We start from the raw sequence: 22236 nt of genomic DNA, 5'->3' as shown, positions 1-22236 counted from the left end.
AAAAAAAAAAAAAAAGATTTACAGCCTCAGAAACCCAATGAGAGTCACTGTGAGTCAGAAACAACTCAATGGCAGTGAGTTTGGTTTGGTGTTAGTTTATACACTATGTGCTCTTTTCCTTAAGTATATTAATATATAATTTTTTAAAAATTAATAAACAGGAATCCTGAAAACCTTCCCTGAACCTCCCGTTGACTAAGGGGTCCTCTCTAGATTCCCATGGCAACCTGTAAATGCACCTCAACTTTACTTCATCGAACTGAAATTGGACGTTTTTCTGTGTATCTTTTTCATCTGACTCATCTGTGTATCCCCAGCACCTTGCACAGGTTCTGGCCCATACGTAGTGTTGTTGTTAGGTGCCGTCAAGATAGCTCTGACTCAGAGCGACCTTATGTACACTCCCCAGTCCTCTGCCATCCTCACAATCCTAGCTATACTGGTTATACTCATATATAATAGGTACTCAGTATATACATGTTGACCTTTGCTAGCATGGCCAAGCACTTTAGTGCTGCCAGGATTCCCTCCCAAGGATCCCTGACCATCATTCCCAGCTCCCTGGCTTTTCACAGATTCCACCAAGAGGCTCACGCCTCCCCACTGCTCCCCAACTCTTCCCACCTACATCTCTACAGTCTCTATAGGGAGTGGCCCTTCCAACACCTTGGTTTCAGCCTATGCAAATGTCCAGCCTAGTGCTTAATGTACTGGGTGGTAATTTTCTGACCCAGCAGGCTGTGATGTGTCTTAACACAGAATTCAAGTCTTGACACTCATCTTGGATCTTCAGAGCCTAGACAAGTATCAGGCACACACTGGTGGTTCAAGAGCCAATAGCCACAAGTCACCAGAGCCTCTCTCCGTCCAAGCCTGGGAGCAGGTACATACCTTTGTTCTTCTAAGCTTGTTTAAAGCTGGATGGAACATTTCAAAAGAAGTTTGCTTTAAAATAATAATAACAAGAGAATGGATAGGGAAGGCAAAAGCTTGTAAGTGGAAGGGTTTATAGAACAGGTGTCTCACTCTAATGAAACCCAAGCTAGGCCACAAGCTGGCTGACTGGCAGCTTAAGAGGCTCCACAGTGCAACTCTGTCCTCACCACAGCCGTCTGGGTTGGATGCCACACCTCGGGCTCCTGCCTGCAGTGGAGTCAGGTTAGTGCCCCCACCAGGTCTGAAGAGAGCTGCCCTCCCTCCCAGTCCCCTCTCTCAGGTAAGCACCAGCCTAGGTTGGCTTCTTTTCTGCCTCTCCTGGCCTTCGGTCATTCATTCATTCATTTACTCATTCATTTCTTTGCTCATTCCACCTTTGGAGCCCCCATTCATGTGAGGTGATTGTGCTGGAGCCCTGCTTTCCTGGGCTCGCAGCCTGGCTTGAGAAAGAGACAAGGAAGCAGGAGTTAAATCCCAGGAGGATGAGCCATGAGGCTGGGGAGTACATAAAGGGAGTCCTTCCCTACAGCTGAGGGACTAGGAGAAGTTTCCCTGAAGAGGGCTACCTCAGTAAGCCCCTTACAACCTCAGTGAAGGTGATAGTTCCCTGACTTCCCCTAAAGACACCATCCTCCCCAGAACTGCAGGCTCCTTGTGTGAACCCACTGATTAACCACCTTCTTATAAATCAAGAAGCTCTGGTGGCGTAGTGGGTAAGGCATTTGGCTGCTAACCAGAAGGTTGGTGGCTCAAACCTACCAGGGCTCTGCAGAAGGAAGATGAGGTAATCAACTTCTGTAAAGTTTTACAGGCTTGGAAACCCAAGGGGGGTGGGTCACTGAGTTGGAATTGACTCTATGGCAGTGGATTTGCTTTTGTATGTATGTATGTATCCATCTATCTAGTTATTTATTTAATCATTCATTCATTCATTTTGCCATAAATCAGCAGTGATGTCCATGAAACTTTTTCTTTTCATCCTTGATAAAAACAAATGGTGCATTTTGACTGAAGTAAAATTGGGTAAAAGCAATTCAATGGAGTTGGGGTAGGGAGTCCAGAGATTCAGTGGATGTCTGACTTAATCCAAGCAAAAGCTTTAGGGCAGTGCTGGCGAACTTTAAAATGAAGATTCTGACTCAGGTCTAGAAAGGGGCGAGGCTGAGATTACACATTTCTAACTTGTTCCCAGGAGCTCTGGTAGCATAGTGTTTAAGGCATTTGACTGCTAACAAGAAGGCTGGTGGTTCAAACCCAATCAGCCACTCCTCAGAAAGAAGGTTGGGGAATCTACTTCCATAGTGATACCATCTTGGAAACCCAAGGAGGGGTGGCTGTGAGTCGAAATCAACTCGACGACAGTGAGTTTGGATTTTTTTTTAACTTGTTCCCTGATGCTGTTGATGATGCTGCTCTATTGACCATATAGTTAAGTAATAAGGCTTTAGGATATGCAAGGAACTAGAAGGAATAAATGTCTTTCAAGCAATTCCCTCCACCACTTGTCCGTCAGTTTGTCATACGATAGCAGCTTGCATGTTGCTGTGATGCTGGAAGCTAAGCCTCCATATTTCAAATACCAGCAGGATCACCCATGGTGGACAGATTTCAGCAGAACTTCCAGACTAAGACGGACTAGAAATAAAGTCCTGCTGGTCTACTTCCAAAACATCGGCCAGTGGAAACCTAATGATCACAACAGAACATTGTTCGGCTTGCCTGCTTTGGAGGGAGTAATTTCTAGAAGTGTTTGGTGAAGCAGAGGGCCACTGAGGGTGAGGAAGATGCTCAGTAAGATGGGCTGGGATAATGGCCTCAACGGGACTCCACTGTGCAGCAATCCTGAGGACAACACAGGACAGACTTGGCCCCCTTCTGCTCTGTTGTACATAAGGCCATCATGAGCCAGAGTCAACTCGATGGCAGCTGTCATCTATCTACCTGTCCACCCATCCATTCATCCATCCGTCTAAGCAACTCCCTATAAATACTTTTCTCAATCACTCTTAAGATAGACATTTTATATTCTTCAATCACTTTTATGCTAAGTATTAACCAGGCTGACTCAGAGCTGTGCAGGTGGTGAGCTACATTCTGGCCAAGGGGGTCCCTGCTCCACTCACCAACTCTGGCCCTTCTCCCTGTACTGGGACCACTATGAGCAAGGGGTGCCTTTTCCTAATTCTCACAAAGATGCTGCCCAATTAGCTGCAGCCCAGAGTGTTGAGAGCCAGGGAGGGAGGCTGCAAGGGCATGTGGCTTCTCACAAAGGAGCCCACGGGGGCACTCAGCCCTCTTCACAGCAGACAAGCCCCCAGGACCTGGACACAGCACCCCATCTCCATCTCTGGCCTCCAAGGTTGCCTCCATAAGCCAGGCTCATTTTCTCATGGAGAAAGTGATGGGAAACCCAGACTATTCCTCCTGTCCCTCCAGAGCTAACACAGCAGGGGTTAGCTGCTGGCTCTCTCCTCTCTGCCCAAAACCGGAAGGAAACTTAGGGACAGTCCAACAGGAAAGAGGGACACTAGGAAGAACTTATCAATGATCAGATTCCTGAGGGGCAAATACTAAAAGAACAGGTGGGGTCTTGAATCATTTTGTCTGCACACCTGGAGGTTCTGGGCCTAGTTATGGGCAGGACACTGGAGCAAACCCAAAGGGGGTTCGCCCAGGCCAACCTTCAAAGTTTCCACACTTTCCCTACTTACTGCACTCTCTACCTCCTGCAGGCTCCAGGGCCACCCCTCAGCACTGGGCGTACCAGAGTTCCAGGGTTTAGCCCAGGTATTTCCGACTCAAGCCCCACCCCAGCAGGTCCCCCAGCTCCTGCACCGTGGTGCCTTTGCGCCCCCATCCAATCTGGCCACTGAGGCTAATATTTTCTGGCAGGTGGAGGCAGGGTCGGCAGAGGGGGAGGCAGCACCCTGGACTTCTGCATTCAGAGCAGGGGAGCAGGCAAGGAGGCAAGGGCTGGCATGGCGTCGGCTGGCGGGGGGGGGAGGGCATGGGCATTCCTCTTTCCGCTGGCTGCACATAGTTAAAGGGGGGCCTTGTTCTGGCTGGGCACACAGCCCTCCGAGGTGCTGGTGCTGGTGGCTATGCCCAGTTCCAGCCCTGGGATCTCAAGTCTCACAGAGTGAACACTGCACATCTCGGGGGCCTGGCACCCCTTTCACTCCTGTCTCTTCACTTTTGCTCACTTGCATTCCTTCTCTCTTTCTCTCCCCTGGACATCTTTACCTGTACACGATCCTTTGTCTCTGTAGTATCCTAGAATCAAGCAGGATCAGCCCACAGGAAACAACAGGTCACAGGACTTGTCCTAAGATATTCAGCAAGTTAGTGACAAAGACAGAGCTCTAGCCCAGGGCCTCCTGATTGTAATTCCACTGAACAGAGTGCTGACCTAAAGCTACAGATGGGTAGGGTCTGGGAGGTTGCAGACAAAATTGGGTGAGGGGATGTACTGGAAACATCCCCCCACTCTAGCAGACTCTTGCAACCCCTCACTCCCATACTACAGAGAAAAGCTGCAGAGGATGGTGGGAGAGTTGAGAGCAGGGCAGAACCAGCAGAGCTCTGAAGATGGGTGGTAGGGTTTCCTGAGCCTGGGGCCTCACACAGTGTGCTAAATATTTGTCTCCCCAGCTGTTTGTTATGTGAGAGCTGTTAATACCGTAGCTAGTACCACGGGTGGTGCAAGTGGTCAATGCCTTTGACTGCTAACCAAAAGGTTAGAGATTCGAGTCTACCCAGAGGTGCCTCAGAAGAAAGTCCTGGTGACCTACTTCTGAAAATTCAGCTGCTGAAAACTTTAAGGAGCACATTCAACTCTGATACAGATGGGGTTGCAATGAGTCAAAATCCACCTGACAGCAACTGGTTGCTGTTCATTATAACACACTTGTGGCTGGCACTAAGCACTCCTACTACTACCCACTACAGTCAAGTTGACTCTGACTCATAGCAACCCAATAATATAGAGTAGAACTGCCCCATAGGATTTCTAAGGCTGTAAATCTTTATGGAAGCAGACCGCCTCACTTTCTCCCATGGAGTGGCTAGTGGGTTCGAACTACTGACCTTTTAGTTGTCAGTCAAGCGTTCTAATCACTGCATCACCAGAGCTCCTTGGCACCCTTTTAGAGAAAGTAAATGCAAGCTTCTTCTCTGAAGAATCCCTTCGACGCCTAAAGTTTCAACACTTCAGGTTTCTCTTTGTCCTTCTCTCTCCTCTCAGGGCCTTGTGCTTGGTTTAGTTCTCTGCTGTTGTCATTGGGTTCAAACCACAGACCTTTTGGTTAGCAGCCAAATGCTTTAACAACTATGCCCCTAGAGCTCCTGTACCCTCAGCACAGTGTACCCCATAATCCCTTTCTCCCTGAAGATGCCATGCTCAGTCCAAGCAGCACTGCAGTCCAATGATGCCCAGTCCAGTCTCTGTCCTGGCCCTGTGGCCACCTCAAGCACATCTGGACAGATAGCTGCCTTCCCTGTTCTACCCTGTGCCACACCCCCTCCTATCCCTTCCTGTCCCTACCCCCAAGTCCATCAGACCAAGGAGTCACTAGCGTGATTGTGAACCAAACCAAACCCACTGTCATCAAGTTGGATCCGACTCATAGCAACCACTCCTTAGGTTTCCAAGGAGGTACCACTACAGAAGTAGATTGCCCAATCTTCCTTCCCAGGAGTGGCTGGTGGGTTTGAACCGTCAGCCTTCTGGTTAGCAGTCAAATGCCTTAGGCACTATGCCACCAGAGTTCCCACGTGATTGTAAAGACAGAAGAAATGTGTCTGGCATGTCATGAAGCCCAGGACATTTGTTTGAATTGATGACCACTTGGAGTGAAGATGGGTCAGGGGATGTCATCTTTATTCTACAAAACTAGAAATTTGACGGTAGACATAATTTATAGGACCCAATGCAAAATAAAAATGTTGTGCCCCTTGTTCAAACATTATTATGAATTTTAAGATGGTGACAGAGCTTCAACCCCAACAGAAAGTCTTTCTAAAAATGGGTCCTGTGTAACTGCACAGGTAAAGTCACCCAAGTCACCCAGCTCTCCAAAATGCGGGAGCCAGGCAACCATGTTGGCAAAGCTGGCATTTGAGGTGGTCTGAGAGGTGAGTTGGCTCTTGGCTCAGACTCCCCTGGGTCCTCAGCTCCTGTCTGCCCCCAGGTAAGTGAGGGCAGGCCCTGTCCCAATTCTTGTTCTCTCTTGCTTTTGTCCCAGACAATAGTCCCCTTCCTTTCTTGTCTCCTCCCAGCCTCCTAATCTGCTCTGTCCACCACAAAGGCAGGGGATTAGTTTACAGCCCCTTCCTGCCACAACTCTCACAATCCCTGGACACTTGATCCAGCACCCTCCCACACACACACCATCCTCAAACATCCCCACCCATAGGCTGCCCCAGACCTAGAGCTGAAGCGCAGAGAGAAAACAAAATGCATAGATCTGGATTGTATATGGCCTGTTCAGAGCGCCCCCTTCAGGTAGAGACCTGTACAAGGGGTGTGAGTGTGTGTGTATGTGTTTTGTGTGTGTGTGTGTGTGTGTGTGTGTAGTAAAGTGATCCTGAGAAAAAGGGAACCACAAGCACTGACTCTGCCTTCAGGAAGCTCCCAGACTGAAAGGGGAGACGCTGTCCCTACTCTAAGAGACATCCTCTCCACTGATGGAAAGAGACCTGGCTCCTGCCTTCGAGGAGGTCCAGATCTAATAAAGCAGAGAGCCCCCATCAGACAGATGGACAAACACAGACACACTCATCTTACACAATCATAAGGTATGCACTAAATCCATTGTCTTTGAGGTGATTCTGGCTTACAACTATGCTATAGGACAGAGTAGAACTGTCCCATAGGGTCTCCAAGGCTATAAATTTTTACAGAAGCAGGCTACCTGGTCTTTTTCCCACAGAGTGGCTGGTAAGTTCAAACAGCTGACTTTTCAGTTAGCAGCTGACCTTTTAGTGAGAAGCTGAGCATAATTACCACACCAACCAGGCTCCATAAGGTATGCACAACTACTGATATTTTTGTAAGAAGGGAAATAACCAAACAAAAACCAAACTCACTGCTGTTGAGCAGGATCCAATTCATAGAGATCCCTCCTTGGGTTTCCGAGGTGGTATCACTATGGAAGTAGATTGCCCAACTTTCCTTCTGAGGAGTGGCTGGTGGGTTTGAACCACCAGCCTTCTGGTTAGCAGTCAAGTGCCTTAGTCACTATGCTACCAGAGCCCCCAAGAAGGGAAATAGCACCCATTATATGCTAAACCCTCTCCCAAGCAGGATCTTGTTTAACACAAAGACTTTATCAGGGAGAGATGATTATCAGTCCCACCCTACAAATGAGTGGGCAACTCATCCTGTGGTTTTCCTCTGCAGTCACTGCCTTTGTAGGGCTCCTGCCCCTGCGCATCAGTTCTGCATGAACTTTCCCTCCTCGGTGCCCCTACCCTTGTTCCAGTTATCTGGACCTGCCTCATGGCACTTCTCACTTCCCTTAATGTGTCACAGTTATTTGGGTACTTGTCTTATCTCCCTCTCCAAGCCCCCAGAGCAAAGGAAAGAGCACCAGCTTTGGAGTCCCCCAAGCTTCACTCCAGCCCTGGCTCTGTCCTCCAGCTGTGTACAGGAGTTGAGGAGGTTGAGATTCAAGAGAAAGCATTGAGTATGGTACCTCAGTACAGCAGACATTCAATCCACGTTTGTTAAATGAAATAAATGAATGAACATACCAATGAATGCATGTTTGTACCTCACAAAAGGCCTGGGAGTTCAAGTGGCATTGTCATTGTCTATTAAGACAGTGGAGTTCTGGTAGCATAGTGGCTAAGGCACTTGACTGCTAATCAGAAGGCTGGCAGTTTGAACCCACCAGCCACTCCTCGGAAGGAAGATGGGGCAGTCTACTTCCATAGTGATACTGCCTCGGAAACCCAAGGAGGGGTCGCTATGAGTCAGATCCGACTAGACAACACATAACAACAAAACATTAAGACAGTGGAGAGGGGAGGTTACTGTAGCACAAATTAGGGTAAAGATAGTACCTAAATTCACAGTGTGCTGATGGCAACTGTGGCTTAAACCAAAACAAACAGTTGGCGTCGAGTTCATTTCGACTCATGGCAACCCCGTGTGTGTAAGAGGAGAACTGCTATATAGGGTTTTCAATGGCTGTGACTTCCTGAAAGCAGATCACCAGATCTTTCTCCCAAGATGTCTCTGGGTGGACTCAAACCATCAACCTTTCCATTAGTTGTTGAGTGCTTTACCATGTGTGCCACCCAGGGATTCCTGAATACAACCAGGGATATCCCCATGGAATAGCACTGTCCTCTGTACTCAAATGAACATAGAGTCAATTGGGAGATACTCAGAGACATGGAGAAAAGACCCTTGAGTTCAGGTCAGCCTGGAAAGCCTTTCTTCTCAAAAAAAACCAAACTGACTGCCATCGAGTTGATTCCAACTCATAGTGACCACCGAGTCCTAGTGTTTCCAAGGCAGTAAAACTTTCCTCAAATAGATCACCCCTCTTCCTTCCACAGAGCAGCTGGTAGATTTGAACTTTCAACCTACTGCTTAGCAATCAAATGCCTTAGGCACTATGCCACCAGAGGCCCTTCTTTTAGAAGGTGTTAAAAGCCTGCTGTCTTTGGCTTGTGTCCCAGGAGCCAATGATAACTCAGGTAGGGGACAGTTCAAACTTGCAAATAACCCAGCGAGTTGGAATAAACCTGGAGAGACTTGGTCCCCATTTCCCTGTCTCCCTCATAAGGAAGCACCCCTCCATGCCCTGCAGTGACCTCAGAGATGGTCTAGGATGGTAGATGGCACCCCTTCTCTGCCCCACCTCCTCTTCATTAGTCCATCTGCCTTGGCTTTGGGCCTCAGGACTACATCCAAATCCATGACACTGGTGCAAAGGAGACACTCACCACCCTCTGCCACCCTGTTTCAGTCTGGACACTCTCAGAAACACCCCCACCTCCTCTAGCACCTCTGAAGACAAAGAGGAGGGGACGGTGGAGGAGAGCTATGCTATAGAACAGACCCTTGGAGGCTCATCCTAGCAAAGCCTAGGTCAGCACAGCTAAATAGACGAGATGCAGTGCCTGTCTCACTTTCTCCTCCTAGTGCTTCTCCCAAGGGGAGTTTGAATGAATAAGTACAATAGTTCTCATTTACTGAGTACTTGCTATGTGCCAGGCATAGTGCCAATTACAAACATCTTTCCCAGTGCTCGGTAGAATTATGCCCATTTCAAAGCTAAAGAAACAGAGGCTAGGAGAGGCGCAGAAACCTACTCAGGACCATCCAGCTGATTTGTGCTGGAGCCAAGGCTTGAACCCAACCTCTGAGTTGGCTGCAAATATGAGCTCTTTCCTCTATAGCTGAGATTCCAGGTGTGCCGAGATAGTGGTCTCCACAGTCCTCCCAGTGGCCGGATGTTGCCTGGGGTTGGCCGGACGCCTCTGGCCTAGAACAGCCTCTTTGATTTACCCCAGCTGCTGAACACCTTGGATCTTTTCTTTTTTCTTTTTTTTTTTTTTAACGTGTGCCCTGAGTGAAGAGAAAAAAGCAGAAGGCCCTTCTCTGGAACATCCTGCCTCAGGCAGTGGGACAGAAAAGGCTGTTGAAATGAAAGTAAAGAAAGCATCCATCCATGTTGTTCCTCACTCTTCCCTGGACTCACAGCTTTCCTTTTTCCTAGAGGCCCCCTACCCTACTCCCTGGTCTGCATCCTCTTGGTCCTTCAGGACTCCTTTCCCTAGAGCCTTCCTGACCCCCCAGTCCTCTGAGCAGCTATTGTCCTTTCTGTGGGCCCTCTGTGGATGCTCCCCATGACTTACCTGATACTGAGCTAACTTTTCATGGGTGTCTGGCCTGTCTCTCTTGATCATAATTGTCACCATATCACCTTTCATGCCTCACAGAGGACCTGATACATAGTAGTCAATGATAATCTCCACGCTTTGGGATTCTGTCTCACCCTCTCCAACCAGAGTCCCCAGCTTCTGTGCTGAGCCCCATCACCTCCTCCTCCATGTAGTCCCGCAGAGAGGCTCCCAGAGGCCACTGTTGGCAGATGGGAGGGGAATGGGGCAAATCACTGATTCTTCCCCAGAAAGACAGGGAACAGATAGGCTTTGAAGGGCTGCACAGCCTGAGAGTTGAACATGTCAAGTCCTGCTCATCCATTTGGAGCTCAGAAGCCCCCAGCCCTGACCCTCTGAGAGGCACTATAGTACAGTGGTTAGGAAACCAGCAATTACTAGCTGATGATGGCCTTGGGCAAGCTCCTTAACATAGAAAAGCCTCAGTTTTCTCATGTGTAGTACCTACCACCTTATAGTGTTTATGAGTTGATGGAGGCAAAGTGCTTAGCATTTAGTACATATTTTCATTCAGTAAAGGAGCTCTGGTGGTGTAGTGGTTAAAACATTCATCTAATAATCAAAATGTTGGTGATTTGAACCCACTAGCCACTCTATGGGAGAAAGATAGACAGGCTGCTTCTTAAAGATTTATAGCCTTGGGTATTTGCATGTGCTGTAAGAATGTCCAGGTATATAGCAGAGCAGATAAGGGACAAGGTTATGGTGGCTTCTTGGCCACAGCCAGCTACCTTAAGGGAGCAACTAGTTGGACCTGTGGGCTTAGTACTATAGTCACAGGGAACATCAAGTTCAACTGGCTATCATACCACACAAAAACTGTTCTACATCCTTCTTTGGTGAGTAGTGACTGGAGTCTTAGAAGCCTGCAAGCAGCCATCTAGATGGCATGATGGGTCTCTCCTCATCCAGAGCAAAGAAGAATGAAGAAAAGCAAAGACACATAGAAACAATTAGTCCGAGGGACTGGTAGACCATGCAATCCTCAGCCTATATGACCATGAGACCAGAAGAACAAGATGGTGCCCAGCTACCACTGTCAACCACTTGGAGAGAGATCGGTGCTGGAGATCCTGGATAGAGTGGGAGAACAATATGGAACAAAGCTCAAAATCATGGGAAAAAAAAAAAGAGACCAGGTATGCTGGTCTGCTAGAGCCTGGTGAGACCTCTGAGATTATGGCCCCTAGTGAAACTTCAGGTCTGGAACTGAACTCATTCCTGTGGCTTTCAGCCCAACAATACACAGGCATATGGAGTGGGCATTTATCTCAGATTGATCCTTGGAGTGATCAACCATGGGAGAACAGAAGGACAATGTTTACACAGGGAGACAGCTCAGGGGGTGGGAGTGCATGGGAATGAAGGACACAAGAAAGAGGTAACTATTGGGAGGAAGCAAGAAGAGAGCTGTTACATTGTGGGAAATTGCAGTTAATGACATGAAACAAAATATGGATGAACTACTGTATGGAAAATGAATTTGCTCTGTAACTTTCACCCAAATCACAATTTAAAAAAAAAAAAAATGTACAGCTTTGGAAACCCTAAGGGACAGTCCTACTCTGCCCTAAAGGATTGCTATGAATCAGAATCGACTTGATGTCAGTGAGGATCATTCAGTAAATGTTGCCTGCTACTATTATTGGTTAAGGAAGAGATACCAGGGTGATAGAAGGTCCCTAGGTATGTCTCCTAGGAACCAGTAGCGGCCATACTTGGTGTCCTCAAGAATAGATCTTCCTGACAATGTAGTGTTTTCCTGGGGAAAAAAAAAAAATCACAGTCCAAGGAATGAAAACCTAAACCAGGAAGGTACTCAGCCATGCACTGGGGCAGAAAGCTGGACACAAGGGTCTTCCCTGGCTCCCGCCTGAAATTCTACATCTCAGTTAATCAGAAGGACCTGCCTGCCCCTCTCCTCCCCGCCACCCCCACCCCCCCAGGGCTGAGAAGAATACAAGACAAATAGCAAACACTTCCCTTATAGACCTCTGGAGGGGAGGGAAGATAGTGACAGAGAAAGAGGGCTAGGAATGGGACAAAGAAAACTTTGACTCTGGAGATGCCCTGTTGTGGAGCCGCCGGGCCCAGCCCCCAGCTGCCCACCCACCCGCCCACCTACGGCCTGCCCTGGCATGGCTCCGGGGGGGTGTGTAGTGCCAAGCCCTGAGCTCTCCCCACTACCATGTCCTTTTGCCGCTTCCAAAATAACTCTCTGCTCATTGCCCAAGTTTGGCTTCTCGGGTGTTTTTCTTCTCCTGGGACCTGTTCTCCCATGCCTAAAGGGCAGAAAGGAGAGACCTGAATTGTTGTTAGAAGTTGGGGACCACCTTTTTTTTTTTTATGGGGAGACTAGGGTAGCACAAAAGGGCTCCTACAATTCAGAAAGCCCCTGAGTCAATGATTCCCATTTCAGTTCAGCTAAAAGAAGTCATCATTTCCAACAAGAGGGAGGGGTCCCACCCCCATCTCTTGTACCTTCTCAAGGTGTCCAAAGCCCCAGCAGGACTTCTTGTCCTTGGTGGTGATCCCAATAGAGTGAGTTACTAGCCTAAGGTCACACAGTCCATTAGTGATGAGCTCAGAGGAGGATACCACCCCTTGGGGCATGTTCCAAGGCAGAAATAGAGCAGTCATCCCAAACGCCCCCGAACACACACACACTCTTTTCCTTGGGCTACACCAAAGAAGATTCTAGTTCTGAGGAACTCCATTTCGAAGGAGAAGCTGAACTTTCCAAACAGCACAGACCTGGAAACCCAGACTTTTCCTCTTTGGAGAGTTTCTCATCAGGCCCCAGATCTGGCTCCATTTCCTCCAGGCATCCCTTTGAGGAAGATCACAGGCTCCCTCATCCCAACCAAGAACCCAAGAGCAGAACTGGCTCCTTGTAAACTGATTTCCCTGAAAGTCAATAGGAAGGGGCATTATCATAAGCAATCACTAGAAAGTGAAAACAGTTAATGCATTCAGCTGCTAATCGAAAGGTTGAAGGTTCAAGAACACGAAAAGACACCTCAGAAGAAAAATCAGCCATTGAAAACCCTATGGAACACAGTTCTATTCTGACACACATGAGTCTCCCTTAGTCGGAGTCAACCCCATAGCAACTGGTTTGGTTTTTGTCTTTTTTTTAATTAGTAGGGAATGAAGAAGGAAGGATGAAAGGAGGGAAAGAGAGGGGGAAAGAGGGAGGGAGGGAGGGAGTGTGGGAGAGAGGGAGGGAAGGGAGGAAGGACAATCTGATGGGACTCCAGCAGATTAGACTCTGATATCCTAAATCTCTGGCCTGAAAAGATCCTGAGGTTCCAATCCCCATCCTATTGTTAGTAGCTCTGTTTCCTTAGACATATTGTGTTCCCTTTCTAGACCTTAATTAGCTCATTTGTAGTTGAAGGTATTGAGAAAAACAATATTAATGGCAAACAGTATTTTTATACTTGAGATACAAAAGTCACCATGCTTTGCTTTCTTTGTCTCATTCTCTACTCTACATGCCCCTTTGAGATGCGTAGTGCCTAAGGCATTCCACTGCTAACAAAAAGGCTGGTGGTTCAAACCCACCAGCCACTCCTCGGAAGGAAGGTTGGGCATTCTGCTTCCGTAGTGGTACTGCCTCAGATACCCAAGGAGGGGTCACTATGAGTCAGATCTGCTCGATGGCAGTGGGTTTGGTTTTTTGGTTTTTGGTGGCGTAGTGCCTAAGGCATTTGACTGTTAACCAGAAGGCTGGAGGTTTAAACCCACCAGCCACTCCTCGGAAGGAAGACTGGACGATCTATTTCCATAGTGATACCTCCTAAGAAACCCAAGGAAGGGGTGCTATGAGTTGGATCCGACTCAACAGCAGTGAGTTTGGTTTTTGGTTTGGTATCTTAAAGAGGAAGACAGTGAGGCAGGCTTTGGAGAGGTTAAGTGACTTGCCCAAAGACACACAGCTAATAAGCAGTGGAGCTGACACTCATGCCCAAGATGCATTCAGACTCCAAAGCCCAAGACCTTCCCTATTCCCTGGTCCAACTCGCCACTCTGACTTCTGTGCCCTGTCTGTCTCTCTCCCTGGTGGGCATGGGTCAGCGGGGGAAGCAGGCTGTCGTGCATGTGGGGCCATCAGTGTTGAAAGCCCATGGAATGGGGGGAAGGCGGGGTTGAGTGGGGGTGGGCTGGGGGCCAAATCTTCTCTGAGCCAGGCTTTCTTCTTCTCCGCCAGCCGCCCCACCCGGCCGCACCCCGTGCCCGCTCCTGCCAGAGCCGAGAGGTTTCCTTTTTCTTGTGCCTAGGGCTGTTTCCTGCCTTTCCTTTTAACTGGGGTGTTGACTCTCCCACATACTCAGTCTCCTCTGGTGACCCCCTGGGGTCTGCGTTTTGATGGCCCCAGGCCCCCAGGCCTCACTGTGCAGTAAGATTCGCACAGGGGGTCCCCAGAGGACAGTATTTCCTGGAGCCCCCCACCCCACCCCACTTTGCCCTTCTCTTCTGGACCCTGGCCTGGGGTGCTGCCTGGATTCTCCCCGTTCTTTCCTTCCCTTCCCCCACTGCCTGGTGCCAAGCAGTTCTCCCTGGGAAGCTTTCTCATCCAGCATCAGGGGGAGGAGACTCAAAATTGCTTTCTCCCTACCTCTTCTACTCTCTGGTTTTTCAGCCAAAGCTTGTGGACACCGAGGTCCTGAGAAGCCTTGGCACTTGCTTGGATCACACAGCAAAGACGATTAAAACCACAAGCCCCAAGTTTCAGGGGTCCCCCAGGTCCTCATGCTTCTCAGGTCACATGCTTTTCTGCTTCCTCACATCAGGATTTGTTAGAAAGGGAAACCTAGTCCAGGCCAGGAAGAGTAGCCTTGGAGGTGAGAAGTGAGCCTGGTACACTCATCTCCATAGACACATCCTCCCCAAGGCCGCTCTCCACCACAGAGGCCACATACTTCTCTGCTTCTTCACATCATAGCCGCTGCAAGAGCCCATCTAGAACACGTGGAGCAGTCTGGGAACTTCCATCAGTTGTTCCCTTCCCCTTCCCTCCCATGAAGCTCTAAGACTGCACCAGCCGGGAGATGCTATTCCTGCTCCCCAGTGTAGCTCCTCCCCTCTGTCTCCTTCTTGTCAGTCACTCTCTCTCCACTCACAGGCCCCCAACACACACACCCCTACCCCAAGCCTTTCACAGAACTGTGCTATCCTCTTCTCCCAGTGCTGGCTCCAGAATCTCCTTCTCCAGAAAGACTTCCATGACCAACCCTTTCTGGCTCTGGTCACCATAATAACAACACAAGCTAACATCTAATAGCTCTTCCCAAGTGTGACACTATCCCAGACCCTCAACAAACATGACCTCAGTGAGTCCGCTCAACAGTGCTTTGAGGTAGATATTAGCTCCATTTACAGATGAGGAAACTGAGTTACAGAGAGGTTAATCAACTGTCTCAAGTTCACACAGTTACTAAGTGACAACTCAAACCCTGTTCTGGTGCAACCAGTGTCCGCGCTTTTAACCCCTCTGCCCTCACTCTCCCAGCATCCTGCCTCTATCTCTTCGGTCACAGACATCCCTAGGCAGCCATGAAGAGAATGCAAATTACCCTGAATCTAAACACACACACACACTCATGCACACACCCCATCAGACCTCTCAAAAAGTTCAGTGTTTACCACAGGGAGGCTTAATGGGGGATGAAGTCCCATTAAGGCAACAAGCAGCCTGATTTGGGATTTGACTGATGGCAATGGATGATGAAAAAGGGTGCTTATGGGTAACTGCTGGTTTATAAGCCTCGGGTCTTTTACAGCTAGCTGACCAAGGCACCTCTTCTCATGGCATCTGTTTCCTGATACCGGTCAACTTTGGGAGGCGAAAAGAAGGGCTCAGAGTAACTACCCAGACTCTGCTTCTGCAGGACAACACTTGATATTATTGCCCAACAAGTTTTGTTGTCTGTATATCCCAGCCTCACTGCTGAGTGCATATGTGATGGGACACAGCAGGGGGCATCATGTCTTCTCAGCACTGTCAGACTGGAACACCCAGACCAGGGTGTTCACTCCTGGGTCCTACGGATTCTCAGAACAAGCCCTACCAAGAGAGAGTGTCCAAACCCAGTGAGTCTCACTGAGCCACACTGAGACTACAGTTTGGGAGGAGGCTTAAAAAGAAAAGAAAGAAGAAAGGAATGAAGAAAGGGGAAGGGAAACAAAGAGAAGGAAGGAAGGAAGAAAGGAAGGAAGAAAAAGAAGAGGCATGTGAGAGATTGTGGGTATTTGAAGTCTGTCTTCCCAAACCTGAGTAAACAAGGCCTCAAAGTGGTAACTGTTTCAGACTTGAATGTCAAAGCAAAAGATACCAGTTGGATATAAAGAAGACTTAATGGTCTTCCCCAGAACCAAGATGGAGGGAGGTGGAGGCATCTGCATCAAGGAAGACACTGGCTAGAAGGAGGGAATATCACTTTCCTGGGACAGGAGAGCAGAAGTGAAGTAATTCTTGTGGGAGTGGGGTTAAGGAGCACAAAAGAGGGCCCACAGGTATCCTCTGGAGCCCACCGTTCTTTAGTGTTTCCTATGGTTCAATCAATGGATCCTTCTAAGGATCTCTAACTACCCTTTAGCCTGCCACTTCTTACCCATCCTACTATTTTAATCTTACGTTTTATATTCTCAACACTCTGTTGGGAGGACCTAATGTACATTCCCTTCATCAACCCCAATCCCCACTATTCACCAACTAGAATTACCCAAGCCTTGATCAAGACCAGCACTTTACAGTCATCTGCCCAGCACACTCTTTCTCCTAGTACAAACCATTCCCTTGAGTTTTACTCTCGCTCACTAGGCTCAAATTCCCTTCTGTGTGGGACCTGGTAGCTTATCTCCACTTCTACTGAGCACCCAAGGAGAGGCATGATAACAACAGCTACCATTTACACGTCAACGCCTCTGTGCCAGGCACTGTACTAAATACGTTACATGTCACCTCATGTAATCCACCAGCCACCTGCTTCTCTCCATGTGCATAAGAAGACCCTGAGGCTTAGTTGGAGAAGTTCAGTGATGCTCAGTAAGTGGCAGAGCCAGTAAGGAACCAAACTCTGAGTGACCCAGACAGAGAGGCATCAGGGGTTATACCATCAGATACAAATATGCATCATCTGTAACAAGTGCTAGATGCTTCTTTTAACTGGCGCCAGGGAGCAAGACCACACTGGGCACCTCCTAACATTGCTGAGAAGGGGGATGAGCCCCAAGGCCTTCCTGTCCTGATTCTTCTCCATGACAGCCCTCTCCCCTATGCCTCCCTGAAATGCTCAGCTGCTCTCCTGAGAGGGCAAAGAAAGAAGGCTCCCCCTCTGAGCTCCCTCAGGAGGGCTGCCTCCAACAGGAACCCCTTCACATACCATCCAGATAGGATCCCTCCATCGCCCGAGGCAGGGGAGGTAGTTCTGTCCCACCTCCCATCAATATTCCACACCTCGCTGCTAAATTCCGCACAACTTCTCAGGACCCTTATTCCTTGTTCTCCCCTCCTCAACTCTCAGAGGCATGATCTACTCTCAACCTGGAAGTTTGGGATGGAAAGCCTTTCTAATTCTGCAGAGAGACTCAAGACCAGCTCAGAAAATCTCACCACCACTGAACCCAGATGCAAATGTCACAGCTCCAAGGGAATGTTGACAAGACTTTGGGAGAAAAAAGAAAAAAAAAAAAAAACGAATAAACAGTTGTTGTTGTTATGTGCCGTGGAGTCAGCCCGCCCTGACTCATAGCAACCCCTCCTTGGGTTTCTGAGGCAGTATCACTACGGAAGTAGGATTGCCCAACCTTCCTTCCGAGGGGTGGCTGATGGGTTTGAACCACCAGCCATCTGGTGAGCAGTCAAGTGCCTTATCCACTATGCTACCAGAATAAATAGTGGGACCCTCGAATTCCAAAGGTGACATTGTACCCCTCTCTCCCCCCAGGTCCTTCCAGGAAGAAAACAATCCATCAATCTAGGAAGCCTTAGGTTCTGGGAAGGGAGATGGGTCAATTACCCTCTGAAAGCCCCATCTCCCCCGCCCCCTCAACCCAGGCAAGAGTGTTTCTTCAGCTCCCAGAGAAAAGCCCTAGAGAAGTAATTTGCATACTCTTTTTAGGAATCACTCTGTCTTCAAATGAAACAATGTCATATATAAAATGGTTAAAAGTGGGGCTGCCCTGGAGGGTTGCAGGGGTGGAGGCCTGAGTCTGCCCTCCTCTGCCAGCTGCTGAGGCCCATCACACTGCACAGGGCTGGGACTAACAGATTTTGCCTTGCAGCCTGTGTATGCTTCTGCCTTCAGTCCCTGGACTGAAGGATTCGTTAGCTCTTCTAGAGTATGGACACTATTCTCTCCCTCTAGCTCCCTCCCCTGCCCTAGAGGGGCACTCCTCTGGAGTGGAGGAGGACATGCCAAGTGGGGACAGACAGATTGGGAGGAGAGCCCCATGACAAGTTGTAATTCAGGACCCCCACACACACATCCTACTAGGACACTGCCCTGTACTGAGGGCCCTGGTCTCAACTAGCCAGTCCAGCTCCTCTCTTCCTCAGAGCTCCCAAGTCTTAGAACTCCAAAACCATGTGGGGCCTCTCTCAGTAGAGAAGGAGCCACAGGACACTACCCCTGAGGCAAATGTCCTCAGACTTTCCCATCTGCTCAAGAGAAGAGGGTGATGGAGCCTGGGCAGGGCTGGGCTGCAGGAGACTTCCTTTCCCCAGAGCAGAGGTGGTCTGGAATGTGCTCTCACACCCTCCTCCTGCCCAGGAGAAGCACCTCTGAGCCACCCTCAGGACAGCTGCCCCCAGTAGGGTCCCTCTCACGTGCCACCTCACCCCAACTCGGACTCTAAAAATGGTTCCCTGGTTTTCAGCCTCAGCGCCTGCCCACAAATTAGTGTCTCCAACAAGGTCCCTCGGGACATGACTTCAGGGAGGCCCTTGGGGGAGCCAGGAGGCCTCAGTGAAGGGAGATGGTGTTGGCAGGGTCCCTTTCTGAGGGGACAAGGGTGGGTAAGCTTCCTCTCCCAGTTTCTAGGACACCCCCCCCCAGGCCACCCAGCCTCCGTGTGACAGCTCTGTTCTCCTTGTCGAGGTAGAGGGACAGACAATCTTTCCACCCACTGTAACTCCCTCCCCTCACATCTACCAGCAGTTCAATCAGCTTTGCCCTCAGCCACTGTCCTGGACGCTCCTGCGCTGAGAAAGAGGAGATCGAGGAGAAGCAGCGGCCAAACCTGGGCTCCCAGAGGGTGAATCCATAAGCACGCGGATTAACTGGGAAACCAAGCTGGGGATCCGGGAAGGCTGAGCTCACCATTTGTCTAATCTTTAGTCTGAGCTGTCGACTTGGAATAGGAAGAGCCCTCCTGGGGCTCAGGACATCCATGCCTCAGGACATCACCTGGGCCGGTGCTCTCTACTGAAGCCCTGGGAGGGTGCTAGCGGACGGCCAGGGAGGAGCAGGGAGAACCGTGCAGGGTGCGTACTCACAGGTAAGCCGTCAGGGGGTCCAGGTCCCCCGGCACGGCGGAGAGCCCAAGCTCAGAGCAGTCAGCGGACAGCATGATGCCGTCCTCCTGGCAGTGGCAGGAAGCCGGGCAGGCTGCGGGTCCCGGGCCCGGCTGGCGGGCGCCACCGACACACCGGGAGGCGCACAGCGCGGCGCACAGCCACAGCGCCCGAAGCGCGAGCGGGCTGGGCATCTCAGCGGCTGGGCTCCTGGGGCACCTGGCGGCGACGGGCGAGCGCTCGCCTCCTATTCCCGCGCGGGGCGGCAGGCTGCACCGTCGGTGGGGACCGCCCCGTGGGCTCTGCTTGGTGGGGCGGCGGCGGCGAGAGCGCGAGGACGATGCAGTCAGAGAGGGGCAGGCATTGTTGAGTGATCTTCGTTATACAGTTTCACAGGCTGGGCTTGGCAAGGGAGGGAAACACGGGCGGAGGAGGAGTCAAGGAAACATTCTACGCTGCGGCAGCTAGCTCCCCTTCCCTCTTTCCTTCCTTCCGAGCTGGCAGGCATTTCATCCAGGGAAAAAAAAAAAAAAAAGGAAGAAAACCAAACCGAGCAGAACCCAGTATGTCAAGGATCTGCCTGCACGTGTTTGGAAACAGTGTCCCAGAAGGGAGCCTGGGCCACTGGGGCTGGGGATCCACTTGCCTATGCAGACAGCCAGGGGGTCACATGGGAGCTGGAGGAAGCCTTTTGGAAGAGACGTTAGAGTTCCCATAGGTCCTCGACCTGGTAACCTTTTACACTTGAGGGAACTGAGACCCTAAGAAGTGAAGTGACTGGCTCAAGCTTAAAACAGCAGGTGAGAGGCAGCCCCAGAAGTGGAACCCAGGGTCAGCCCTCTTCACCATGTCTCCTAGGGGCCAGGAGATTGAGGGGTTGTCTGAAAGCAGTCAGGCTGTGGCAGATTCTCCTGAAGGTTGGGATCGGGCAGGGGGGAGCAGTGAGGAGTAGCCTCCTCCCTGTGGGAACATTCCCCTATACAAAGAAATGGGTGTGGATTTCCATCCACTGAGTGTCCTTTACATGCAACCTTGGTCAAGTTTAACTCCCAGGGATCACCTTGATCCCTGCTCTGAGGACCCAACAAGGCCCGGGGTCTTCAGAGGCTGTCTAAAAGTCAGCTCATTGGCGCCACCTGGAGGTTCAGTGCTGCAACTCAACCACCTCGAGACAAATCCCAGGGCCAGTTGACCGCAGCCCCAGGGCCTTGGGGATGCAGGGGCTGAAACTGGGGTCACGTCCCTGTTCTCTCCTTAGACCAGACTGGACTGCCTTCATGTAGCCTCTTTCTTTCTCTGGCTTCTCCCACGGTGAGCCAAGGCCTGGTGCAGAGTTGGATGGAGCAGGCTGTGTGTCTCCCTCCTCACATCCTTTGCCCTCCCCATGGTTCACCCAGAGTGGACATCAGAAGCCTGGGACCTCACAGGCAGCAAGTTTCCTTCAATCCCATACCACCAGGACCCTCTTACCAACACCGTTCCACTCTCTGATACTCCTGATGACTTCCCAGGGCTCAAGTACCAGCACAGCTGGGCCAAGAAGCCAGCAAACTTTGAGCGTAGGCCTCCTGTTTGGGCCATGACCCTGAAACTGGAAGATGAGCATCCTAGAAGGGCCAACTAATGACCCTGAGCAACCAAAAAGACCCACAGATGGGGCCTCTCTGCTGTGTGGCCTTAAAAGGCACTTCCCCTCTTATAGGGTCTCCATTTCCACCTCAGGTCTGCCTGTATTTCTGGTCTCACTCATCCATACCTTGGCTCCCCTTCCCCTCTCCCACACCTGGTTGCGGCTCCTGCTGCTCCAATATCAGGGGCCCAGGAAAATCTAGAAACACCATGGTTGAGCCTGGCTGGGGCCTCCAGCAGCATCTCCACTTGGGTAGCCTTGGGCTAAGTCTCCAGCCTGTCCAATTGAAGGTCATTATAGGACCACCTCCATCCTGATGAACACAGCATATGAAGTCAAGGTTAACACTGAGTCCTCTTGGGGGAGTATCAGAGCCTAACCCCATTCAGGGGGAGCTCGTGATTGAACTGAAAGCCTACATCTGCTCCACTTCCCCAACCAGGCCTGAGAAGGGCCCTTCTTTGTCCTCTGACCCCTTGCCCATTCTAGAAACTGTTTGGCCAATGAGAGCTCTGCTCTCTCTCCATTTGGGGTCTCTAATTCCATTTCAGGGCTCCTGCTCTTTTTGTCCAGGCGCTCTCAATATTCTCCCAGATCCCTTCCCTGGCATTGTGTCTTTAGGTGCCCTGCCCTCCAGAACCTCAGTCTGACCAGGTAGGCCAACAGGAGCTCCTGGCACCATCAGTGATCATGTCACATGGTGTGTGGTTCAGCCCTAAAGTGCTTTCCTCCCTGTCCCCTCCCCCACCTTGTCCCCACTCTCTTTCCTTGTCTTAGATTTCTCCTGCTTTTACCCTTCCCCAAATCCCCTCAGCTTTCTCTCTCACTTCCCTGCTATGTGGTGGGGAGGAAGGAGGAGAGCTCAAAGGAGCAACTCTAGCCTGAGGAGAAGTGTGGTAGTTCAGTTGGTGTGTCAACTTGGCTGGGCCTGGTTGAGTGGCTGGGCAGCTGGTGGTAGTTATTCCCCATGATGAGACTGGCAATCAACTCCATGGTGGGATCTACCACAAGCAGCTGAGTAGCTGCTTTTGGGGTGTGGCCTGTTTCCTGTATATAAGGAGAAGCCTTGGGAATGGTCTCTAGCCTATGGCACACTTGGACCCTGCATGTAGTCATGTTGTTGTTCAGCAGCCTGCCATGCTCTGCCAACCTGGGGTCTTACAATGGACTTGAATTGATGGCCTGCCATGTGATTTGGTAACATTGGGACTGTGCCATTTTACTTGTCAATCTT

The 22236-nt window shown here is 50.2% G+C and overlaps 1 protein-coding gene across 1 annotated transcript in view; it reads right to left on the bottom strand.

The window, feature by feature from the left end:
* The window catches only part of LGR6 (leucine rich repeat containing G protein-coupled receptor 6), a 173025-nt gene extending 153459 nt beyond the window's left edge, over positions 1-19566 (bottom strand). Inside the window, exon 1 of the mRNA XM_007941135.2 lies at positions 19355-19566. Coding sequence (XP_007939326.1) covers positions 19355-19566 — 212 coding nt within the window. The remainder of the gene's footprint in view (positions 1-19354) is intronic.
* Between the last annotated feature and the right edge of the window lie 2670 nt (positions 19567-22236).

The sequence above is a fragment of the Orycteropus afer genome, unplaced genomic scaffold, assembly GCF_000298275.1.
Source record: "Orycteropus afer afer isolate SDZICR_OR568_19922 unplaced genomic scaffold, OryAfe1.0 scaffold00075, whole genome shotgun sequence".
Classification (NCBI taxonomy): Eukaryota; Metazoa; Chordata; class Mammalia; order Tubulidentata; family Orycteropodidae; genus Orycteropus; species Orycteropus afer.
Note: the sequence above shows the minus strand (reverse complement) of the source record. Positions and strands in the feature narration are given on the sequence as shown.